The following is a 19,500-nucleotide window of genomic DNA, read 5'->3' on the forward strand; positions in this document are numbered from 1 at the left end:
CCAAAAACAGAGAACTACTATACTGTATCTCATGGTGCAATTCTAACGATCACACACATGGAACTTACCTCCCGCTGCTCCTGCAGCTCAGTACCATCTCCTTCCTCCTCCTCATCTTGCATTTGCTGTTCCTCAGCATAATACATCCGATTTTGAGTCAGCATAAAGAAGTGTGCCCGCCACTCCTGGAAAACACGCACAGACACACACGTGAATACTGTCCACTGTCTTGGCAGAAAAAAATTTCTCATTGCCAAGCAAGCTTGAATTTTAACAAATGAGGTTCAAGAAACCTGTACCACCCAATGTGGAAAGCTGGGCTAGTCAGATTGGACTAATGATGGAAGTAGTGCAAAGAACAAGGACACAAGAATAAGGACGACGCTTGTGTCATGTCATCCTTCCTTTGTCCTCGTTTTAGAGCGAAAAGCTATACTCCTCCCACGCAGAGCCTGAAGGTCAACTGGCTTAGACTTGACCTCATGGGAGGCGTGCCGCATGTGGCTATGACGTCATGCCGTGTGACTCGCAGACGCCATAGCTGCGCGCTTGGCAGTCACGTGTCCGCCGCTGCGCTGGCTGCTGCTCGGCCGCTCCTCCTCGCCAGTTGTGGCATGTGATGTGTCACGTGACTCGCTCTTGCGCTTGGCAGTCACATCCGCCCACCGCTGCGCCGACCACCGCTCTGGACACTCTCTCCTACACTTGTGGCACGTTATGCATCACGTTATTTGCTCTCGCTAATACCTATAATTGCAGTGCTTGCTGACAGAGCTTTCAGTCTGCATATCATGGCTCAGCTGAGTTAAGCCACAGCCACTTTTTTTTTTTTCGTGCCAATTCCATCACGAATCCACCCCGTTGAGTGCTGTTGATGGAACAAAGAAATGGGGCAGTTCTTCAAGTCAGCAAATGAAGAAAAAGAAAGAAAGAATGAAGAAGTGTGCAACGAGGAGCTGCTGCATTTAAGACTGATGCATTCAAGACTGACTGCTCAAATCTCTACCATTACAGCTTGGTGCTTCACCAGACCAGCTCTGGTCACATCAAATCAAACGGTTCTGTAAGGGCTTTCTACCATGGTTCTCATGCAGAAAGCTACTTTAAATTTATTCTTTCTTGGCAAAAAAAACATAAGCTATGCAACTGTTTTCAATGAGAGTTTTTAGACACAACAGCACCAAAATTACTCGAATGAGACAAGTTTCTTTTTAACCAAAAATAGAAGTGCACGTTTCTATATTTGGTAAAAAAAAACAACTTATATTCGTGTTAAAATCAAATATTACATGGAGACAAAAGCAAACTATGCCATATTTACTAGCATATTGGTTCATACGTAATGCAATTCAGCCCCCAACTTAAGATAAATGGAGAAAAAAAATTGGCAGAGGCTTAGCTTGGTTAAGCCTAGTGGATTGCGAAACCAAGCACCCAGATCAAGAGATGTTGAACGCATTCGCCTGGCTGCATAATATGCACGCCGTTTAGCTAAACGTTGTTCCCACTCTTTATCCGTTTCTTCCGCACGCCGCCGCTTCTTAGCTGCAGCACATTGTTGCAGCTTCACCTTATACACATCATCCAACATATCATGGAGGATTCGCTGGGACGACTGCGACGAGCCAAGTTGGGGGGCGCTTTTCCACAGCTGGCATGACGTCACGTACAGCAAGCGCCCCTCGCGGCAGCGGGGCGCAGCCGCGGCATGGAGGATTCGCTGGGACGATCGCGACGAGCCGAGTTGGGGGGGGCCGCTTTTCCACAGCTGGTATGACGCCACACATAGGTCACGCTAAAGGTCAATGGTGGATTCTCCGGGACGACGGCCAAGAGCGGAAACCTCGAGCAGTATTGCTTTCGGAATAAAAAAAGTTAGAATGCCGTATTGGTCGACCACAGAAACTCTGAGACACAAATACCGATCAACATATATCGGAGCAGCGGCCAAGCAGTCAAACTCCTTGCCGGAGACGGCACACTTGCGTACTGAGCGCAGACTCGACGCATCATCCCAAGGATATGCGATAGAATGCGCGCTACTTGAAGGCATCATAAAGGCCTGCATTTCATTTTCTGAAAGTTCGGCAGACTCCGTCAATGTTTGCAGCACCACTGAAGTTGCATGCTAATGGCAGTAATCCGTTTCGGGTGCATGGAAAGCTTGCCATTGCTATTGCATGCGAAAAGGTGTTCACACTACTTTTCAGCGACATTGAACTTGTGAAATTTTCTTATCGCTCCACGCAACATAACAGTTCAATTCAATGTTGCTGAGATAGCTACCAACGTTCGGGAGGCATGAGTCGCCGCTCTGTTGAGCGACTGGGAGAAGTTTGGTTTTTACAGCAAGGCATATAATGCACACGGTTGACGCGGTGATGGCGCAGCGGGACTACGTACTTATCTTCGTACTTCGTCTTTTGTGAAGCTCTCTTGAAACAAAAAGGGTGCATGAAAGTCATTTGTTGAGGTACTTTTGTTTGTAAACTTTTACTCATCTTTCATATACTGCAGCAATGTTTTCAACATTACATTCCCATTCTCTCTTTTTTTTGTTTTTCTTTACACGCCCACAATGCCAGCCACCACGTTACAATAGTGTTTCTTTTTTTCCCGCCCATTTCGAGCCCATGAAGTCGGCCCTTGCGTTACAATAGAGGTAGCATTACGTTCGGGTAAATACGGTAGCTCCATTAATTTTCTTATCAGCCATGTTAACCTAAAACATCATGAATTCAAATCCCATTAATTTGGAAATCTGGACAATCAAAATGCCAGCATGGTCCCAGCCTATGCCTATGTAAGCCTATGGCGTCAGACGCTCGTTAGTTTGGACACTGCTGGGTTCATACTGGCCATTTTTGACCGCCTCCTAAAGTGGAACCGTGCCGAGTTATGACCAGCACAGCATGCAATGGTCCAACTACCGGTACTCAAGCCTGAATTGCCTGGCGCGTGCAATGATAGGCAGGACAAATATTGAAGGGCCACCATCGTTAGGCTGGAAAAGAGTTAAGCTGCATAGTTTGTTTTCCAGCTTTATCACAAGCCTGCAGCGACAGCGGTTGCTGGCCACGCATCACCTAGCTGCAGTAGAATCTCGATCATAAGAACCTCGCAGAGCCACGAAAAATATTAAAAATGAAAAAATGAACAAAATTTGTAGGAAGAATTTATGCGAATCTGATTTCGGCTGAGGGGGTTTACTTACGGGCGTGCGCCACCACTTATTGCCTGCGGTGCGCACCGCACTACTGGCAATCATGGCATCAGCGATGTACTGGAAACAAATATTGGTGCTCAAGGGCGCGGTTGCAGCTCGCACGTGCGTATCATCCGCAGTGGGGAGGGCGGTTGTTTGTAACATCCAAATGTCCGCCAATGCACTCTGGCCAGGACATTTATCCCGAAACTCGTATCAACCGGGATCGTATCATCGAGCTTCTACTGTAGCACAGCTCGGTTGCATGCTGTTTTGGACTCTGGCACGTCACTTGTCTTATCTTTTTCTTCTTAGAAAGCATCTCGCTATTCTAGCACTGCTGTGTGCTCCCATCGCTTCCACCTGCATAATTCTTTCGCTCTTCCAGTGCGACGAAAATGCACACTCGTCATTTGTGTGGTGCAGCCCCCTCGCGTGTGAGGCCGCCGCATGCGAGCAGTCTTAATTCCTGGGTGAAAGAGGCCACGGAGGCCCACACCATTTTGAGGCAATTCTGCATTCAACATTCCCAACAGTGTGAATGCAGGAAAGCATCTGACGGCACTTAACTCTAAAGCAGACACACGTTGGAGAGTTTTTTGCTAAATAAATTTGCTACTGGCAGTTTTTTGGGGGGCATGTGATACCTCAACCTTTGAACAATTCAGATTTTTTGTGGTCCCTTAAAGTTCGAATTAACAAGATTTCACTGCACATCCAGCCCAGCACAGTAAACGGTAATAGGGGCCCTGAAACATATCTTTATTTCAAGGAATGACTTAAAAGCAGTACTATGTATTAGAAGCCATGTCTTCCCAAATGAACTTTGCCTAAGCAGTGACGACAACTGGAGAAACTGAAGGTGCAACACTTGGCTTTTATCACTTTCCTTAACTTAAATCTCTCTTCCCTTTTCTCTCGAAAGCACCTCTGGGAGCTGCATCCAGAATAACAGCAATGTCACGTCCAAACAAGCCTAACAGCCACAGCAGCAATAGTGGTACCAAAAAAGAAAAGGAGCGTGGGCAAGTTCAGGCAGGCTTAAGCAGAAGATCATACTTTACATTAGCAATACAAGTGCACACTTTTTTTATAAAACTTCATCAGCTTTCATGCAGGTTTCATGCTGATGACATCTAGAAAATCGACCAACAGCACCCAATCATTCATGTCAAGAGTGCCAGCTCTTGCCCATGGCAACAAATTGACCCCATTTCGCAGATCAAAAAGCACTGCGAAGGTTATCACTATGAAGAACAAAGAAAAACTTTGTATTACGTTTGTGAGCGTTTCGCACTACAGAGCACAATAAAACTTAGCTGAAACGTTTACAGACACAGGCACCACCAGCTGGATGCGTTTACTTCCAACACTCAAAAAACGATTCAGGGCCCGTTTAGAATACACGGCATTTAAAACACTACACTACCCTACTTACTTTATCAACCGGATCTTCAAGATAAAGAATGCCATTCTTCACAGCATTGCTGACATCAGTCTCTTGGCCACCTGTTAACAATATTTCAAAGGTATAAATAAAGTAATTTCACTTCAAATATGCTAAGCTAAACAAAGACAAGCAGTTGTCGGCTGCCATAGACAGCCACCACTTACTTTCATCGCTCCTGTTGACAATGACTTTGTCATCAGTTCCTTCTGGAAGCTTTTTATGCTACATCATAACAAAAACAAACAAATAGAAACAGGGGTCAGACAACTATAACTTCATTACTACAGGGCAAGCTGTTTGGTTTTAGCATTTCATTCCAGAATCCATACCAACAGAATTCCTACCTTGATGATAACTTTCCATTTGAGCTGCTCAGGAGAAGGCATCTTCGTGCCATCTCGTTCAATAGGCTGAGTCAGAAGCATCTCTGCAATTTAAGAGGTGCCTTAAAAATAAATACAATGGCATACTGAATGACACAACAAAGGAGAAAGCTCAAATATGCTCAACTTTAGCAGGCTTAAAAATTAGCTTGTGCAGTCTGGATTTTGCTTGACATTACTTTTAATGAACAATGCCACAAGCCACAGGTAATCTTACTAAGACTGGTATAATAAGACTCAAATGAATAAAAAATGTCTTCTAGGTTATACCCAGTGGAAAAACCTGCAATCCTGAGCCTACTACAATTTTAACAGCACCAGTCTACATGTCCTTACCATAATGAAAAGAACTGTCCAAACGACGGCATTCTGCTTACCTCCAAACACCTCTTGAAACAAGTTTGCCATTTTTCTTTGTTGCGGCAAGGTGCAGTGATTTTCAATAGACAAAATTACTGGATACCTGCAGAAAATTCACAAACTGAATTCAGCACGTAAAATTCATACCAAGGATGGATGCTTGGGCATGTCGGTATTCCATGACACGCATAGCGCAAAAGACACAAGGGATGAAGAACAGAAATGCACATCGCCAGTTGTGTGCGCTTCTGTTCTTTGTTGCTTGTGTCCGCAGCACATGTATGTAATGGAATTCATATCTTGCAGACCGAATTCAGAGTATTTGTGAATGTGTGTTTCGGTGTCGCAACACACGACAAGACTGAGAATAGAGCATAGAGCACAGAGCACCTTTCTTTTGCCTAATATTTTCCCCAGATATTGGTTATTGGGGTTTTAACATCCCAAAGCGACTCAGGCTGTGAGGGACGCCGTAGTGAAGGTCTCCAGAAATTTAGACCACCTGAAGTTCTTGTAACGTGCACTGACATCACACAGTACACGGGCCTCTAGCATTAGCCTCCATCGAAATGCTACTGCCGCGGCCGGGATCGAACCCGCGTCTTTCGGGTCAGCAGCCGAGCGCCATAACCACTGAGCAAGCACGGCGGATTTTTCCCCAGATATGCTTTTATGGGTGCACCAAAGCAAATAAACAAAAATGTGCTGCAACAGGAAAACAAAAAAAAATTATGCAAACGATAGTGAAAGCAAGCCGTGTGAAAAAAAAAAAAATCAAGGGGGGAAAAACCCCTTGGTTGTCAGAAAGGAACTACATCTTTGCCAAGCAACGCGAATGATGGCACACTCACACATGCATCCGCTCCTGCACGAAGTATGACAGCAGCCTCAAATATATCTTTTCTGATCAATCTTTCTTCCTTCCTAAAATCTGTGTCACCAGAGACTGAAGTGTAGTCGCAAGCTGTACAATGCGCTCGCAGGTGTGCTCTGCTACCCACAGCAAAAGAAGTGGCATGATCTCTTAACTGGTCATTGATGCACCTCCCGATTTGTCCAACATAAAACTGGCCAGGCCACAAGTAAACGGGGTCTCACAGATCACTCCTTTCATGCATGGAGAATAAAGATTTTCATGCTGCTTACCGCAGACTACCCTGGCCAAGCCACTCCTGCCTATACTCCGCAACAAATCTGACTGCTGATTTTGCAAAAGAGCGAAACCTAGAGCGAAACGGTTTTCTCTTAAGGGGGCATGAGGGTCTTAAAAACTTTTTTTATTTGTCGCCATATCTTCCTTCAAACTTAGCATGTCGGTATATCATAAAATGCTGATTTCCAATATGCATTTAGATTTCAAATATCTCACTTGAAAGGAAATATATGGTAAAATAACATATCTTGATTAGATCTTTCTTACGGACTGTTATGGTAATTTCTCAGTTAAAAAAGCTTCTTTAAGAATATGCAGACATTTGCAAAGGCCCCCAAATATACATCCTAAAACTACGAAAAAGCCTATAAATTCATTTTGTTGATGATAATAAAGAAATAAAAAGACTGAAAGAAAAAACTGTGTGGTCGGAATTCGCTCACACCTGACCTAATAGCTAATATATTATGTTTAAGGGAAAAAGGAAAGCTTTAGGATGTGCGATGGACCTTTGGAAATGTCTACATATTCTTAAAAAAGCATCTTTTAACTGAGAAATTACCATAAGGCCTATAAGAAATGATCTAATTAGAATTTTATTTTGCCAAATAGTACCGCACTTTTCTTTCCAGGTTCAAGGGCCAATTATTTTCAGGGTGCGGCCCATACACGCGATGTGCAAAAAAAAAAAAAAGGATTTTTTTTTTAAGTAAAAACATATCAATCAGGGAATGAGCGACATTTATTCTATGTTCAATGGTCATTCACGGAGTATTTCGACTCTGAGCTGGTGCTGTGTTCTGGTGCACGCTCATCCCAAAAGAAGCCGCGCAGCATGTTCACTGTCAACGCATAGCCGCAAAGCGCGCTTTTTGCAGCTTGTGTTTCTCAATGCATCCTTTTGGCTGCACCATCATCGGACGTACTTCTCAGCCACGTCGAATTTCCTATCCGCCACACGCTTGCCATGTTCGAGAGCCAACTCCCAGCCGTGTATAGCTATTAAGGTGCTTGCCCATCGAGCTAAAACTGCAAAGCTCAGCGGAAGCACGCAAAAGCCACAACCACCACAACTACTACGGTGAACGCGCTAACACGCCACAAAAGGCTGGAGTTGGCGATACTGATGCCGATGTGGACAGCGGGAGGTTGTGGCAGAGAAAAAAGTTGACGATGATGAAGATGACCGCGGCCTCAGGCGTTATCCATAAACGGCACTTGGAAGCTCAAGTGCGTGTGCGTGGCCTCCGCGATCAAGTGCACCATTGCTCGCAGCCAGAGCTGATCGCGGCGGCCACGGCACGTGCATTCAGAAGGCTATTCCCGCCTAGGCCATGGAAAGTTCAAGTGCGGCCCTTACACGGATATATTTTTTTTTTAACATTTCCTTCGGGAAAACGGGGTGCAGCCCATACACGGGTGCAGCCCTTACACGCGTTTATGCAGTAGTATTTCCTCCCAGGTGAGATATCTGAAATCTATATGGCACTATATGATACACCAGCATACCAAGTTTCAGCAGGATAAGTTGATAAACAAAAAACAAGTTTTCAAGAGCCCATTTCCTCTTACAGCATAATGTACTGGTAACGTGTTGTTCAAGACATATTTATAACATTATTTCCAACAGTTACCTTGATTACAACGAATTTACCGGACACATCTTGTTAAACGAAGCTTCCGTAGATGGCGCCAGCTACATCAGTGATAGAGCAAAGCAACCGTACATACAGCAACGCGCCAGGCAGGCAGGCTCTCCGTCATCTAGCCTAGCCATTTGGCACAGTGACAGTTTCAGACGCTCTGCTCCTGTAGTCTTCCCTTCACTGCCAAAAAAAGTTGATGCCTAGCATGCCAATAGCCACAGGTCAGAAATTTTAAAAGGCACAGTAAAAAAAGTGTCTTGTCCCATGTTGCTGCACTGAAGTATCCTTTTAGAATGGATCACCACTTTGCCCAAAACACAATCCTGTTAAGCAGTATTAGCTGCACAGATGCTTTAAAAGGGTGCTGTAACTTCCTTTCAGCTAGAATTATTTCACAGGGTAGTTTTCAACATAGTAGGCACAAATACACGGACACTAATGCGCAAATACACTTGACAGACAACGTTTTCCAGCTCAACTGATGTTCAATATGAGTGCGCCCGTTTGTGTGCAAATCAGAGCAAACATAGCCAGCATGCCCTTTCGTCTTCTACTTCAACCCTGTTCGAAACAACTGAAAATCTGTGACTAACTCAAGTGTAAATATATAAAGTGGATGCAGACAGAATGGCATGGCATCTGCAAAACACGCTGTTCCTGAAACTACATCTACTTTCAAATCAAATCACGACTATATTGACACCATTTGGAGCCATATAAATGTCTCAACTGTGTTCCACTGTATTACCCCTTATACTGATCAAAGTCAGTTCAGCAAATCAGATGCAGTAGCACTAGTAATGCACTCTTCACTTCATTATCATCACCATCAGCGTGACCCACTGCAGGGCAAAGGCCTCTCCCGTGTCTCTCCAATTAACCCTGTCCTTTGCCAGCAGCAGCCACCGTATCCCTGCAAACTTCTTAATCTCACCCGCCCACCTAACTTTCTGCCACCCCTTGCTACGCTTGCCTTCTCTCGGAGTCCACTCCATTACCCTTAAGGACCAGTGGTTATTCGCATTACATGCCCTGCCCAAGCCCATTTCTTCCTCTTGATTTCCACTGGGATGTAATTAACCTGCATTTGTTCCCTCACCCACTCCGCCCGCTTCCGGTCTCTTAACGTTACACCTATCATTTTTCTTTCCATAGCTCGCTGCGTTGTCCTTAACTTAAGCTGAACCCTCATCGTTAGCCTCCACGTTTCTGCCCCATAGGTGAGTACTGGTAAGATACAGCTGTTGTATACTTTTCTCTTGAGGGATATTGGTAAACTTCTACTCATGATCTGAGAGAACCTGCCATATGCGCTGCACCCCATTCCTATTCTTCTAGTTATTTCCCTCTCATGATCCAGATCGACGGTCACTACCTCCCCTAAGTAGACATATTCTCTTACTACTTCCAGCACCTCGCTACCAATTGCGAACTGCTGTTCCCTTGCTAGACTGTTAAACATTACTTTGGTTTTCTGCATGTTAATTTTTAGCCCCACCGTTCTGCTCTGCCTGTCTAACTCATTGATCATACTTTGCAGTTCATGTCCTGAGTGACTTAACAGGGCAATGTTATCAGCGAATCGCAGATTACTAAATATTCTCCATTTACTCTTATCCCCAACTGTTCCCATTTCAGGCCCCAGAATACCTCCTGTAAACAGGCGGTGAATAGCATTGGTGAGATTGTGTCTCCCTGCCTGACATCTTTCCTTATTGGAATTTTATTGCTGACTTTATAGAGGACTATGGTAGCTGTGCAATCGTTATAAATTTCTAACATTTTCACTTAAAGGGATACTGAGGCGGTTTTCAAATCAGCTTATCTTCTAGAGTTTTGAAGTAGTGTCGTTGCTGATCACGTCTGTGAAATTATTTTTTCGATTTTGGCTAAAACAGTGGCGCAATCACCAATTGAAAGCGCGATGTCTAAATCTCCCACACTCTGCGCGAGCGCAGGAGAGGAGAACAGCGGAGAGGGAAACCTTGTCCATGTCGGCCAACGTGACGCCACGTTGAGGAGCCGGGGATACTTCAGCGCACCCGAGCGAGCTTTCAGCGAGCGTTGTTTCTCGTGCTGCATGCGTTGTGACGTACAGAGCATGTCAGCTGACCTTGAGCATCAGGTTCAACACGAGGTACTACTCTGCGTTCGTGTCCACGAACAACTACGGCTGTGACTGTGTCGTCTTCCGCTGTTTTCCGCAAGATCATAAGCACGTGAGCAAGCGCTCGCTGCTGTGACGAAGAATTCAAGCCAACCAAAGCAAGCGTACTCTGCTCGTGCACTTTCGTAAGAGCGGCTGCATGCAGAGATTTCTGTCAAAAAGGCATGGCTGAACCATGACACAGTTCCCTCGATTTTCTCGCGCATGAGAGGTGTGTCACCATTCCAACGAAGTGCCTCTTCTAAAAGTAGAAACATGCTCACTTAGCCCCTGCAGAACCCTTATAGAGGCTCAAGCATGTGTCGCTCTCCTCAGCTTAGGTGCAGCCAGACCACCTGCAGCGTGCTCAGCAAGACTCGGTTCGACGCGTCCAAGCAAGCAAGCATCGAAGCTACTCATATATGCGGCATCTCCTTTTTTCCACCCGTTGCTGTCTCATCACTATAATCGTAACTAAGTGATTAAAATGAAAGCGTTCGACAGAGGTCTGTCTGATTTCGGATGCAAATTTAAGAGAGAAATAAAAGCCAACCAAGCTTGTGCAAAAAAACACGACGTTTTGAAACTTTGCTCGGTTTCTTCATCAAGTTGTGGCAGCGAGCGAGTTGCACCTTGGCTTTTAAACACACATAAAATGACCAACAGGTCACTGAACCTAAAGTGCAGATCTAGGAACGGCGTACGTTTCCAAGGAAGCAATTAATATTTCCCGGCATCTGCTGAAGGCGCCATGACTGAAGCAGCAGCCTTGTGCGCGGATTTGTCTTTGTTTCTAGCGCACAATAATTGCATCACTATCTTGTGGTCACGTCTCGCAATGCTTGGCGACTGCGCTTCGCTCATTTTGACGCCAGCTTTGTGCTGCTTCATCGTTTCCTTGAAATACTTTGTTGCCTCAACCTACAACGCTGGGTACCGAGAGAAGAGTTTTTTGTACACAATGCCTTGGGCCTTTTCATTAGGATGACGCTCTTTCGAGCGAGCCAGGAGGTGTCCGGTGGTGGTAATCTGCTTGAGTATTGTTCGCACCCCCTCCTTTCCAAGAATATGAGCCAAGGTTGTGCAGGCATCTTTTACGCATGGAATGCATACATGTCTTTCACACTGGCGTATGCTTGTGCTAGGCGTAGAATTTTTTTATTGCGTCTTTCTTGGTTTCAGGTGATACTTGCAATGAACAAACTGTAGTATCCTTTTCTTTGGAGATCAGGGAAAAAATAGTAGCCATACCCACTTTTACAACACCACGGAAAGCTGCGATCTGCACTCAACGCAGCGCCGGATCCATATCGGCAGCTTCTCCGGTCCTCAATGTGTTGTCACGACCTCCGTGACCAATCACAGGCGGCGGAGCGCCCCACGGCGCAGGCCGAATATTTCTGCTAAAAAAGGCAACTCACGCTTGGTTTTGACTTATTTGGTTCGATATTCGAGCATACAGCATGAAAAACTATAGGACGCCACTGCCAGCCCAATTTCCATAAAAAGTGCTCCAGTGTCCCTTTAACACTCTTCTACACCCTGACTCCGCAATGCCTGCATGACAGCTGAAGTTTCCACTGAGTCAAATGGTTTCTCGTAATCAATGAAGGCTATAAATAGGGGTTGATCATATTCTACGCATTTCTCTGTCACCTAACTGATAGCGTGAATATGGTATATTGTCCTCACTGTATTAGCGATTACCTTAGTACATACCCTGTAGGCAACGGACATTAAGCTGATCGGTATGTAATTTTTCAAGTCCGTGACGTCTCCATTCTTATGAATTAAGATAATGTTAGCGTTCTTCCAAGCTTCTGGTATGCTTCACTCTTCACTTAGGAAAAAGAAAGCTACTTACTCAGAAACGACAAATGCATGGTCTTTGATTGTCTTGATGACGTCAATGAACCTGATTTTTGTTGTCAAAGTGTGGCCATGGTAGACATAAGGCATACCATCCGGTCCGTCCCAGCAGTCCACTGAAGGAAAAGAATAACATTAAAAGTGAGTAATCGTCAGATGGCAAGATCAAGTACAATAACTGCAGACTGCTCATTTTCTCAGAGACCTTGCTATAAAACTTAATCAGGACATCGATAATAAGTAGATGTGTTCGAGGTGGTTAGCGCTACCCTTTTTGTACACGATGCCACAAGGAAAAAGCTGACGCAGGTTCATCACAATTCTGCCGAACCTTAATGCAGAGCGAAAGCTGCTGGTTATTTATTTTATTTTTAATTGTTTATTTTTGTTGATTGTTTTTTTAGATTTTTGTTTCACTTAATTTATGTTTTTATTTCATTTTTTTATTTTTATTTTGCGTCCTGATGCCTCCCAAGGTCGCTTTTCATACAGACATGACCTTGAAGAACGGGAGGAGTAGGACTTTCGCTCTAAAAGGCACGCAAACATGTTTATAACCTGCAATGATATCAAACTGTACAACAAAAACTTTACCATTTTAAATAGTAGTTATAAGAAAAAAAGCCCCCAGCAAAATAACAAACACCTCTCTGGTATGAAGGAAGCACACACACAGTATCCCTACTTACATTCAATACATCGGCAACTCATTGTCAGACACCTTGCATAAGCTTCAACTGAAGACTCGCTCTTCACTTGGTCTCCCGTGAGGTACCTAGATACAAATTTCCAAACCATGCAAATTATTCTTTGCCACCCTTCAGCACATGCCAAAAGAGCAGAGAGAATGCAAGATAAATCCTACGTGTTGTGTGAGGAGGCTACCCAGTAGTGTGTCAGGGGTCGCGTCATGTCTTGATTGACTTTGTTATGCTGGCTATCCCACAACTCATTCTGCTTGGAAAACAAGTAATCCAGGAACTGGAACAGTCAAGAGAGAAGCAATTAGCATTCCAGCTTAGCATGTGAAGTTTTTGTAAGTACTCCGGGCCATCTGAAAAAAATTAGGAGATTACTCCATGTCAAGTAAGTCCTCCCAAAAACCTTTTTGCTTTTTGTCTAAGCCAAAAGAAGCCCCAGTCACTTCCCAGAAAGCCTAGAAGACATAGCTTCCACTTTATCAACCCACAAAAATACCACATTTAAACAAATAAGACTACAAATTGAAATACAAATTGAAATGTGTCGGGAAGCCCAACCACGTGACTCAAAATCCTTATATTTTACCAAACAACTGAGAGCATGCGCAGAAGACTATCAGAACAGCACACATCATTTTCATAATCAGCTATCTCTATAAATGTTCCGGAGCCGCCGCGGTGGCTCAGTGGCTATGGTGCTCGGCTGCTGGCCCGAAAGACGCGGGTTCGATCCTGGCCGCGGCGGCCGAATTTCTTTGGAGGAGAAATTCGAGGCCCGTGTACTGTGCGATGTCAGTGCACGTTAAAAGAACCCCAGGTGGTCTAAATTTCCGGAGCCCTCCACTACGGCGTCTCTCATAGCCTTAGTCGCTTTGGGACGTTAAACCCCATAAACCAACCAAACCAACCAATCTATAAATGTTCCAAGAGAGCCTAAACGTAATTTAGCAAGTTTGCTATTTCTAATCAGTTTAAGCTGACTTTAGATGCTGATGTTAAGCATTTATTCATTAAGATAACTGGATGCACTATTAAAGATAATTACCTCACATAAAAATAAATAACTAGAAGAGACTAATTCCTTACAGTGCCTGCATTCATGACCGCTAAGACTGCCTGCACTTTCAAATTTTCAGCTTAATCAACATACATGTAACATAAGTTTGGTTTGGTTTATGGGGTTTAACGTCCCAAAGCGACTGAGGCTATGAGAGACGCCGTAGTGAAGGGCTCCGGAAATTTCGACCACCTGGGGTTCTTTAACGTGCACTGACATCGCACAGTACACGGGCCTCTAGAATTTCTCCTCCAAAGAAATTCCAGCCGCCGCGGCCGGGATCGAACCCACGTCTTTCGGGCCAGCAGCCGAGCACCATAGCCACTGAGCCACCGCGGCGGCCATGTAACATAAGTACTGTGAACATTATGCACAGGTGCTGTCAAAAGTAAATGGAAGGCAATATTCACGAAAAAATTTAATCATTGGCCCCCAAATTCATGCATCCTTGAATAGATATGTGCAGCCTAATTGTGATTTTGCGAATTGCACTGTGTGCCAACAAGCATGGACCATTATGCTTTAGATTTAAAGAAATTAAATTTTTTTGACAAAGTCGCCTTCCATTTACTTTTGATGGCGAGTGTACACAGTCGAGACCATTGAAGTAACATGATCAGGCTACTGCCACAAAGCTGCTTACAAGCAGATCTATAGACACGTTATTACACACAAGGCCATCTGCTCAGAAATGACTCCAACCATGTATATGTAAGTAGTGGACAGCAATACACCACTCAAAATGATGAGCACATGGAAACAGCCGCTGATGAGCATGTCAATCAATTCCCCTAAAGAAACTAACTTAACTCCTGAAAATTTTAATTTCTTCAGTACTAACACATAACTGGTTATTTTGTAAATGCTTACACACATTCCCTGTGTGGAAAGGAATTTTCTAAACCAAACAGCCAAACTTAAATCAACCAATTTGTTATTTGCACCATAGCACCTGAACTCTTGACATTAGGCATGATGTAGTAAGATGTGGGTCACAAAGATAGAGCAAGAAAGTACTGTGGTAGACCAAAGGGAGTTGGCAAAGTGGCTGCTTGCAATAAACAAGCAGAAAAATTTCCAGTCACGTCAGACGTATTGTCTGTGAACTGCAGTTTGTTATAGACCATGATGCCATACATGAAGATGTGGCCCTTGCCAGAGAGGAAAGACGCTTTTCAGCAAACTGCCCCCGACTGAACACGAGACGCTTTTACAGGCTTATCAAGTAACGATGACTCTGTAGAAGATGCTACCGAGTCAAAAGAGCAAGCCTCAAGCAAGGCGTCCAAAGGGTTGCCAAGTAGCAGTACCATATATTGAAGTGCTGAGGAGCCAAAGAGACCAAATAACACAAAGTGGTAGGCATACAGAAGCTTTTAGACCGCACCTAGTGTTAAAAGAGGCCTGTAAATTTTTTAAGTGGGCACAGCTACCATTGCATTTGTTTTCTAGTGGATAAACAAGAATCCATTAACTACCTTACTGTTTTTCCTGTCAACCATGAGCATAGCAAGAAGGGTTCTATGAAGTGTGAGAGTGGTGATCAAAAACTGCACTCAGTGCCTTGCAAGCACCACTACAAGCTGAAGCCTAAATGAGATGTAAAAGCTAACTTGATCACAACTTGAGTGGGTGTTAGCCCTGTACTTGCCAGTGCTTCTTGTGATGTAGCTTTTCAAAGTGAGAAGTACATTCATCTTGTTCTTTTGTTCCAGCTCAAAACAAGGCCATGCAAACAAAGTTGGTCACTTTCTTCACTGACAGCGTTGTAGGACTCTACAGAGCGAGAATACACCATGTGAACAAGAAGTAAAATGAGCGAAGTGCTAAGAAATTGACTGTAAGCTTTGTCAGCGCTTTCATACAAGTGTGGTACGGCTTCAGTGCTCTCTTGTGCAAGCTCCTCAAGGGCAAGCAGGAAAGGTTCGCACTGCACAACAAAGGCACCCTGCATCACATCTGCTACAAGTCGAACTTAGCATACTCCTTTCACTAGCAAAAAAAAAGAACCAGAAGTAAACCTGTACAGTGGCAGCATGCAATAGGCTAGGAAAACATTATGTGCTCCTGTAATAGGGTATTAAGTGCATGTGGTGCGTCATTAGGATTATGACTTGCTCCTTCAGGGAATAATTAACAGAGGCTAGTAGGCTGTCATTTAATAACAACAGATTGACCAAAAGTCCATTAATAAGACTAGTTACTTAATTCCTCCCAAACTACAAGAAATTTTCTGGATACAGAATAACTCAAACCTAACCTCATCTATGTGGCATTTCACTTGTCTTATATCCAGAAAGTACCACAAAAGCAGGAATATGAACCACTTCAGGCTGGCACCAAACCTTATCAATAACCTGTGCGCATTGCTGGCTGGGTGTGTGAGATGCTGCAAATGCTAACAAAGCAATAACATGGCGGTGAATTGTTCATGCACCTGTGTCTTGCTGCACTACCGCAGTGCCAAAGCCATGCAGCACACAGCCCAATTCATTACATCCATTCTTAAAACAATGTGAAAAAAAGACATGGATGCACAGAAGAGATGCAGACGAGCGCTGACATACAACTAATGATTTATTGCGCAGAAGCCCACTTTTATAGGAAGGTTGTGCAAACAGACAAGAAAACATTGACAAAAGGCGCAAGAAAGGAAAAAAGGAGCAATCAAAGAAAACTTATCATCACAAAGGTTTCACCACTTAGCAGAAAGAAACATTTTTTTGTTGGATAAAAGCACTGATGGCACACTGACACACGTGTCCTTATTTGATAACATGTTGCAGGCCTCATCACTTCTGTAGTGAGCTGATCAGCATGCGAACCTATGACGTCACACTGATCAAAATCTGGATGAAACTTGTTACGTGTTTTACAGTGAGCAGCTAGATGGCCTTTCATGCCATTCTTCACATCATTTTTGTGCTCACGCGAGCGGTCATTTAGGCACCTGCCGGTTTGCCCAATATATGTTCGGCCACATTTCAGGGGAATTTCATAAGTCACTTCTTTGAAATTCCCCTGAAATGTGGCCGAACATATATTGGGCAAACCAGCAGGTGCCTAAATGACCGCTTGCGTGAGCACAAAAATGATGTGAAGAATGGCATGAAAGGCCATCTAGCTGCTCACTGTAAAACACGTAACAAGTTTCATCCAGATTTTGATCAGTGTGACGTCATAGGTTCACATGCTGATCAGCTCACTACAGAAATGATGAGGCCTGCAACATGTTATCAAATAAGGACACGTGTGTCAGTGTGCCATCAGTGCTTTTATCCAACAAACAAAAAAATGATGTTTCTTTCTGCTAAGAGATGATAAGTTTTCTTACATTTTCTTTGTTTTCTTTTTCCCCCTTTTTTGTGCCTTTTGTCAATGTTTTCTTGTTTGTTGCACAACCTGCCTATAAAAGTGGGCGCCTTCGCAATAAATCGTTAGTTGTAAGTCAGCGCTCGTGTGTATGTCTTTTCTGTGCATCCGTGTCTTTTTCTTTGCGCCGTTTTAAGAATGATCTACCACCAACTTGCCCAAACTTCTACACTGGCTCATTACATCCATTCTTGAGATCAACCTAGCAAATGCTACCTTCGCTGTCAGTCGAACTATTTCCAGTGCCCAATTTTCTTTAGTTTTAAGAGCATTATGCTTCTGGACATCAGATGTCAAATGTGCGTTCTATGTTCCCATTGGCACAATAAATAAAAGTGAGCCAAGTCAAACAAATTATAATATCCATTGCCAATGGGCAGAATACATGAGCAAACAAAAAACAGATAACAAAAAATTTCCAGCATAATGTGGCAAGAGAGCCTGGGAACAGATACACTGAAAAAAAAAACTGTGTGGCAATCAAAAATACCACTGTCCAAGACAATGAATTCCTCGCACAACTGTTGCACACGCAAGGGAAAAGCTAGCGACAGTGCACACCAGATGCAATAAAGCTTTGTCCCAGCTCAGATGAAATTGCCGGTGCAATGTGACTTCGCCTCCCAAGCACATTACTCTGATTTTGAGCGCTCATTCACCCAATGCATCCTCGCTCTGTTGAATCCTACAGCATCACCAGCAAAGCAACATGCAGCTCTGTTCTCTGCAACTTTAATCCAAACAGGAACAAGGTAATGCTTTACTTGCTCCAAAAACAGCGCCCCCTGCATGCGCATATGTACAGCATCACTTGTTAGGCAAGCTTCAGCCATGACTGCACTTGTCATTACTTTTTACAAAAGACAGTGCATGCTTTCTGAAGCTCAACAGCAGGCACAGATCCACAAACAAAATTAAACACAAGCACTAGCAGCTGTAATTTCACAACATAAACATTGAACAATAAACAAACGACAATGTACAAGTTTCAGGAAAAATCACCCATACAGCAAGAGTTTAAGAGTTCCTTAACTGCCAGATGCCTTTCTCTTCTTCTTTTCCAGGCTTCAGAACCATATTAATAAAAAAAAAGAACTCTTGCCATAGTGGTTGTTTTTCCCGTAACTCACAAAATATCATTTGTTCATTCTGTGGTTGTTTTTCCCGTAACTCACACAATACCATTTGTTCATTCTCCAATGTTGATGTTGTCAAGTTACAGTTGCTAGTGCACTCAAGTACTTGTGATCAACTGTGGTTCGGTGTCTACATCCGCTGTATTCTGTAGAAATCTAACGTTCGACAAAAACTCGTCTGGTCGGGTAGAAGATTCATGAATTTAATTGAAGGAACGCCGACCAAAAGGTTGTTGTTAATATGAAGACAAAGACGTTTCGGCTTCCATACGGAAGCCTTGATCACTCTGACGAAGACGTTTCAGCTTCCATACGGAAGCCTTGATCACTCTGATCACTCTGAGAGTGATCAAGGCTTCCGTATGGAAGCCGAAACGTCTTCGTCTTCATATTAACAACAACCTTTTGGTCGGCGTTCCTTCAATTAAATTCCTGTATTCTGTAGTCGCACAAGAACGTTAAGCTTCAAATGTCACACCAAATAGACTGCATCTGACAGCTGCTAGTACACAGCCTTTCTATTCCTTGAATGCCATCACAAGGTTTTAACACTGCCCAATCTCTAAAGGCTGGAATTTTCTCCGAACACGCGCTAACTTCTATGTCCTGTAAAACGTGGCAAAAAAAATGTTCCATACGGCCTAAGTAAAAAAAAAAAAAATGGCCCTTGAGCTGATGGCCACATGCTTTTGCTGTTATGATGATGAATGACGAGCTTTTAACAGGTGACAGCCAGTTACTGAGAGGTCAGATGGAGGAAAAAAGTTGGTCATCCTCTGAAGCTGAGTAATGAGCAGAGGAAAGGCACAGTAGCGCTCAGGCAGTTGAACATCCTCACGTTTAGCATTGCCAGAGAGAGATGGTTATGCGCAAAGGAAAGGATCAGTAACTGTTACACAAAGCTCTCTGCCTCACCTCACTTGGCAGCACTTAGCACTGTGAGGAGGAGGCGGCTACGAGGAAAGGACAAGCACAAGCATTCCTGCAACAGTCTCATCAAGCAGTGTAAACTGCGCCCTCAC

General features: G+C 43.9%; 1 protein-coding gene across 1 annotated transcript in view; it reads right to left on the minus strand.

Moving 5' to 3' along the window:
• Nucleotides 1-19,500, minus strand: part of sl (small wing phospholipase C gamma 1) — a 105,356-nt gene that overhangs the window by 74,094 nt on the left and 11,762 nt on the right. The window contains exons 8-15 of the mRNA XM_089579843.1: nucleotides 13,078-13,193; nucleotides 12,902-12,987; nucleotides 12,208-12,328; nucleotides 5,416-5,501; nucleotides 5,000-5,082; nucleotides 4,820-4,877; nucleotides 4,644-4,714; nucleotides 69-185 (exon numbers count right to left, since the gene is read on the minus strand). Of these exons, the coding sequence (XP_089435969.1) occupies nucleotides 69-185; nucleotides 4,644-4,714; nucleotides 4,820-4,877; nucleotides 5,000-5,082; nucleotides 5,416-5,501; nucleotides 12,208-12,328; nucleotides 12,902-12,987; nucleotides 13,078-13,193 (738 nt within the window). The remainder of the gene's footprint in view (nucleotides 1-68; nucleotides 186-4,643; nucleotides 4,715-4,819; nucleotides 4,878-4,999; nucleotides 5,083-5,415; nucleotides 5,502-12,207; nucleotides 12,329-12,901; nucleotides 12,988-13,077; nucleotides 13,194-19,500) is intronic.

Source organism: Amblyomma mixtum, chromosome 3 (assembly GCF_055824585.1).
Source record: "Amblyomma mixtum isolate Tamu chromosome 3, ASM5582458v1, whole genome shotgun sequence".
NCBI classification, from domain to species: domain Eukaryota; kingdom Metazoa; phylum Arthropoda; class Arachnida; order Ixodida; family Ixodidae; genus Amblyomma; species Amblyomma mixtum.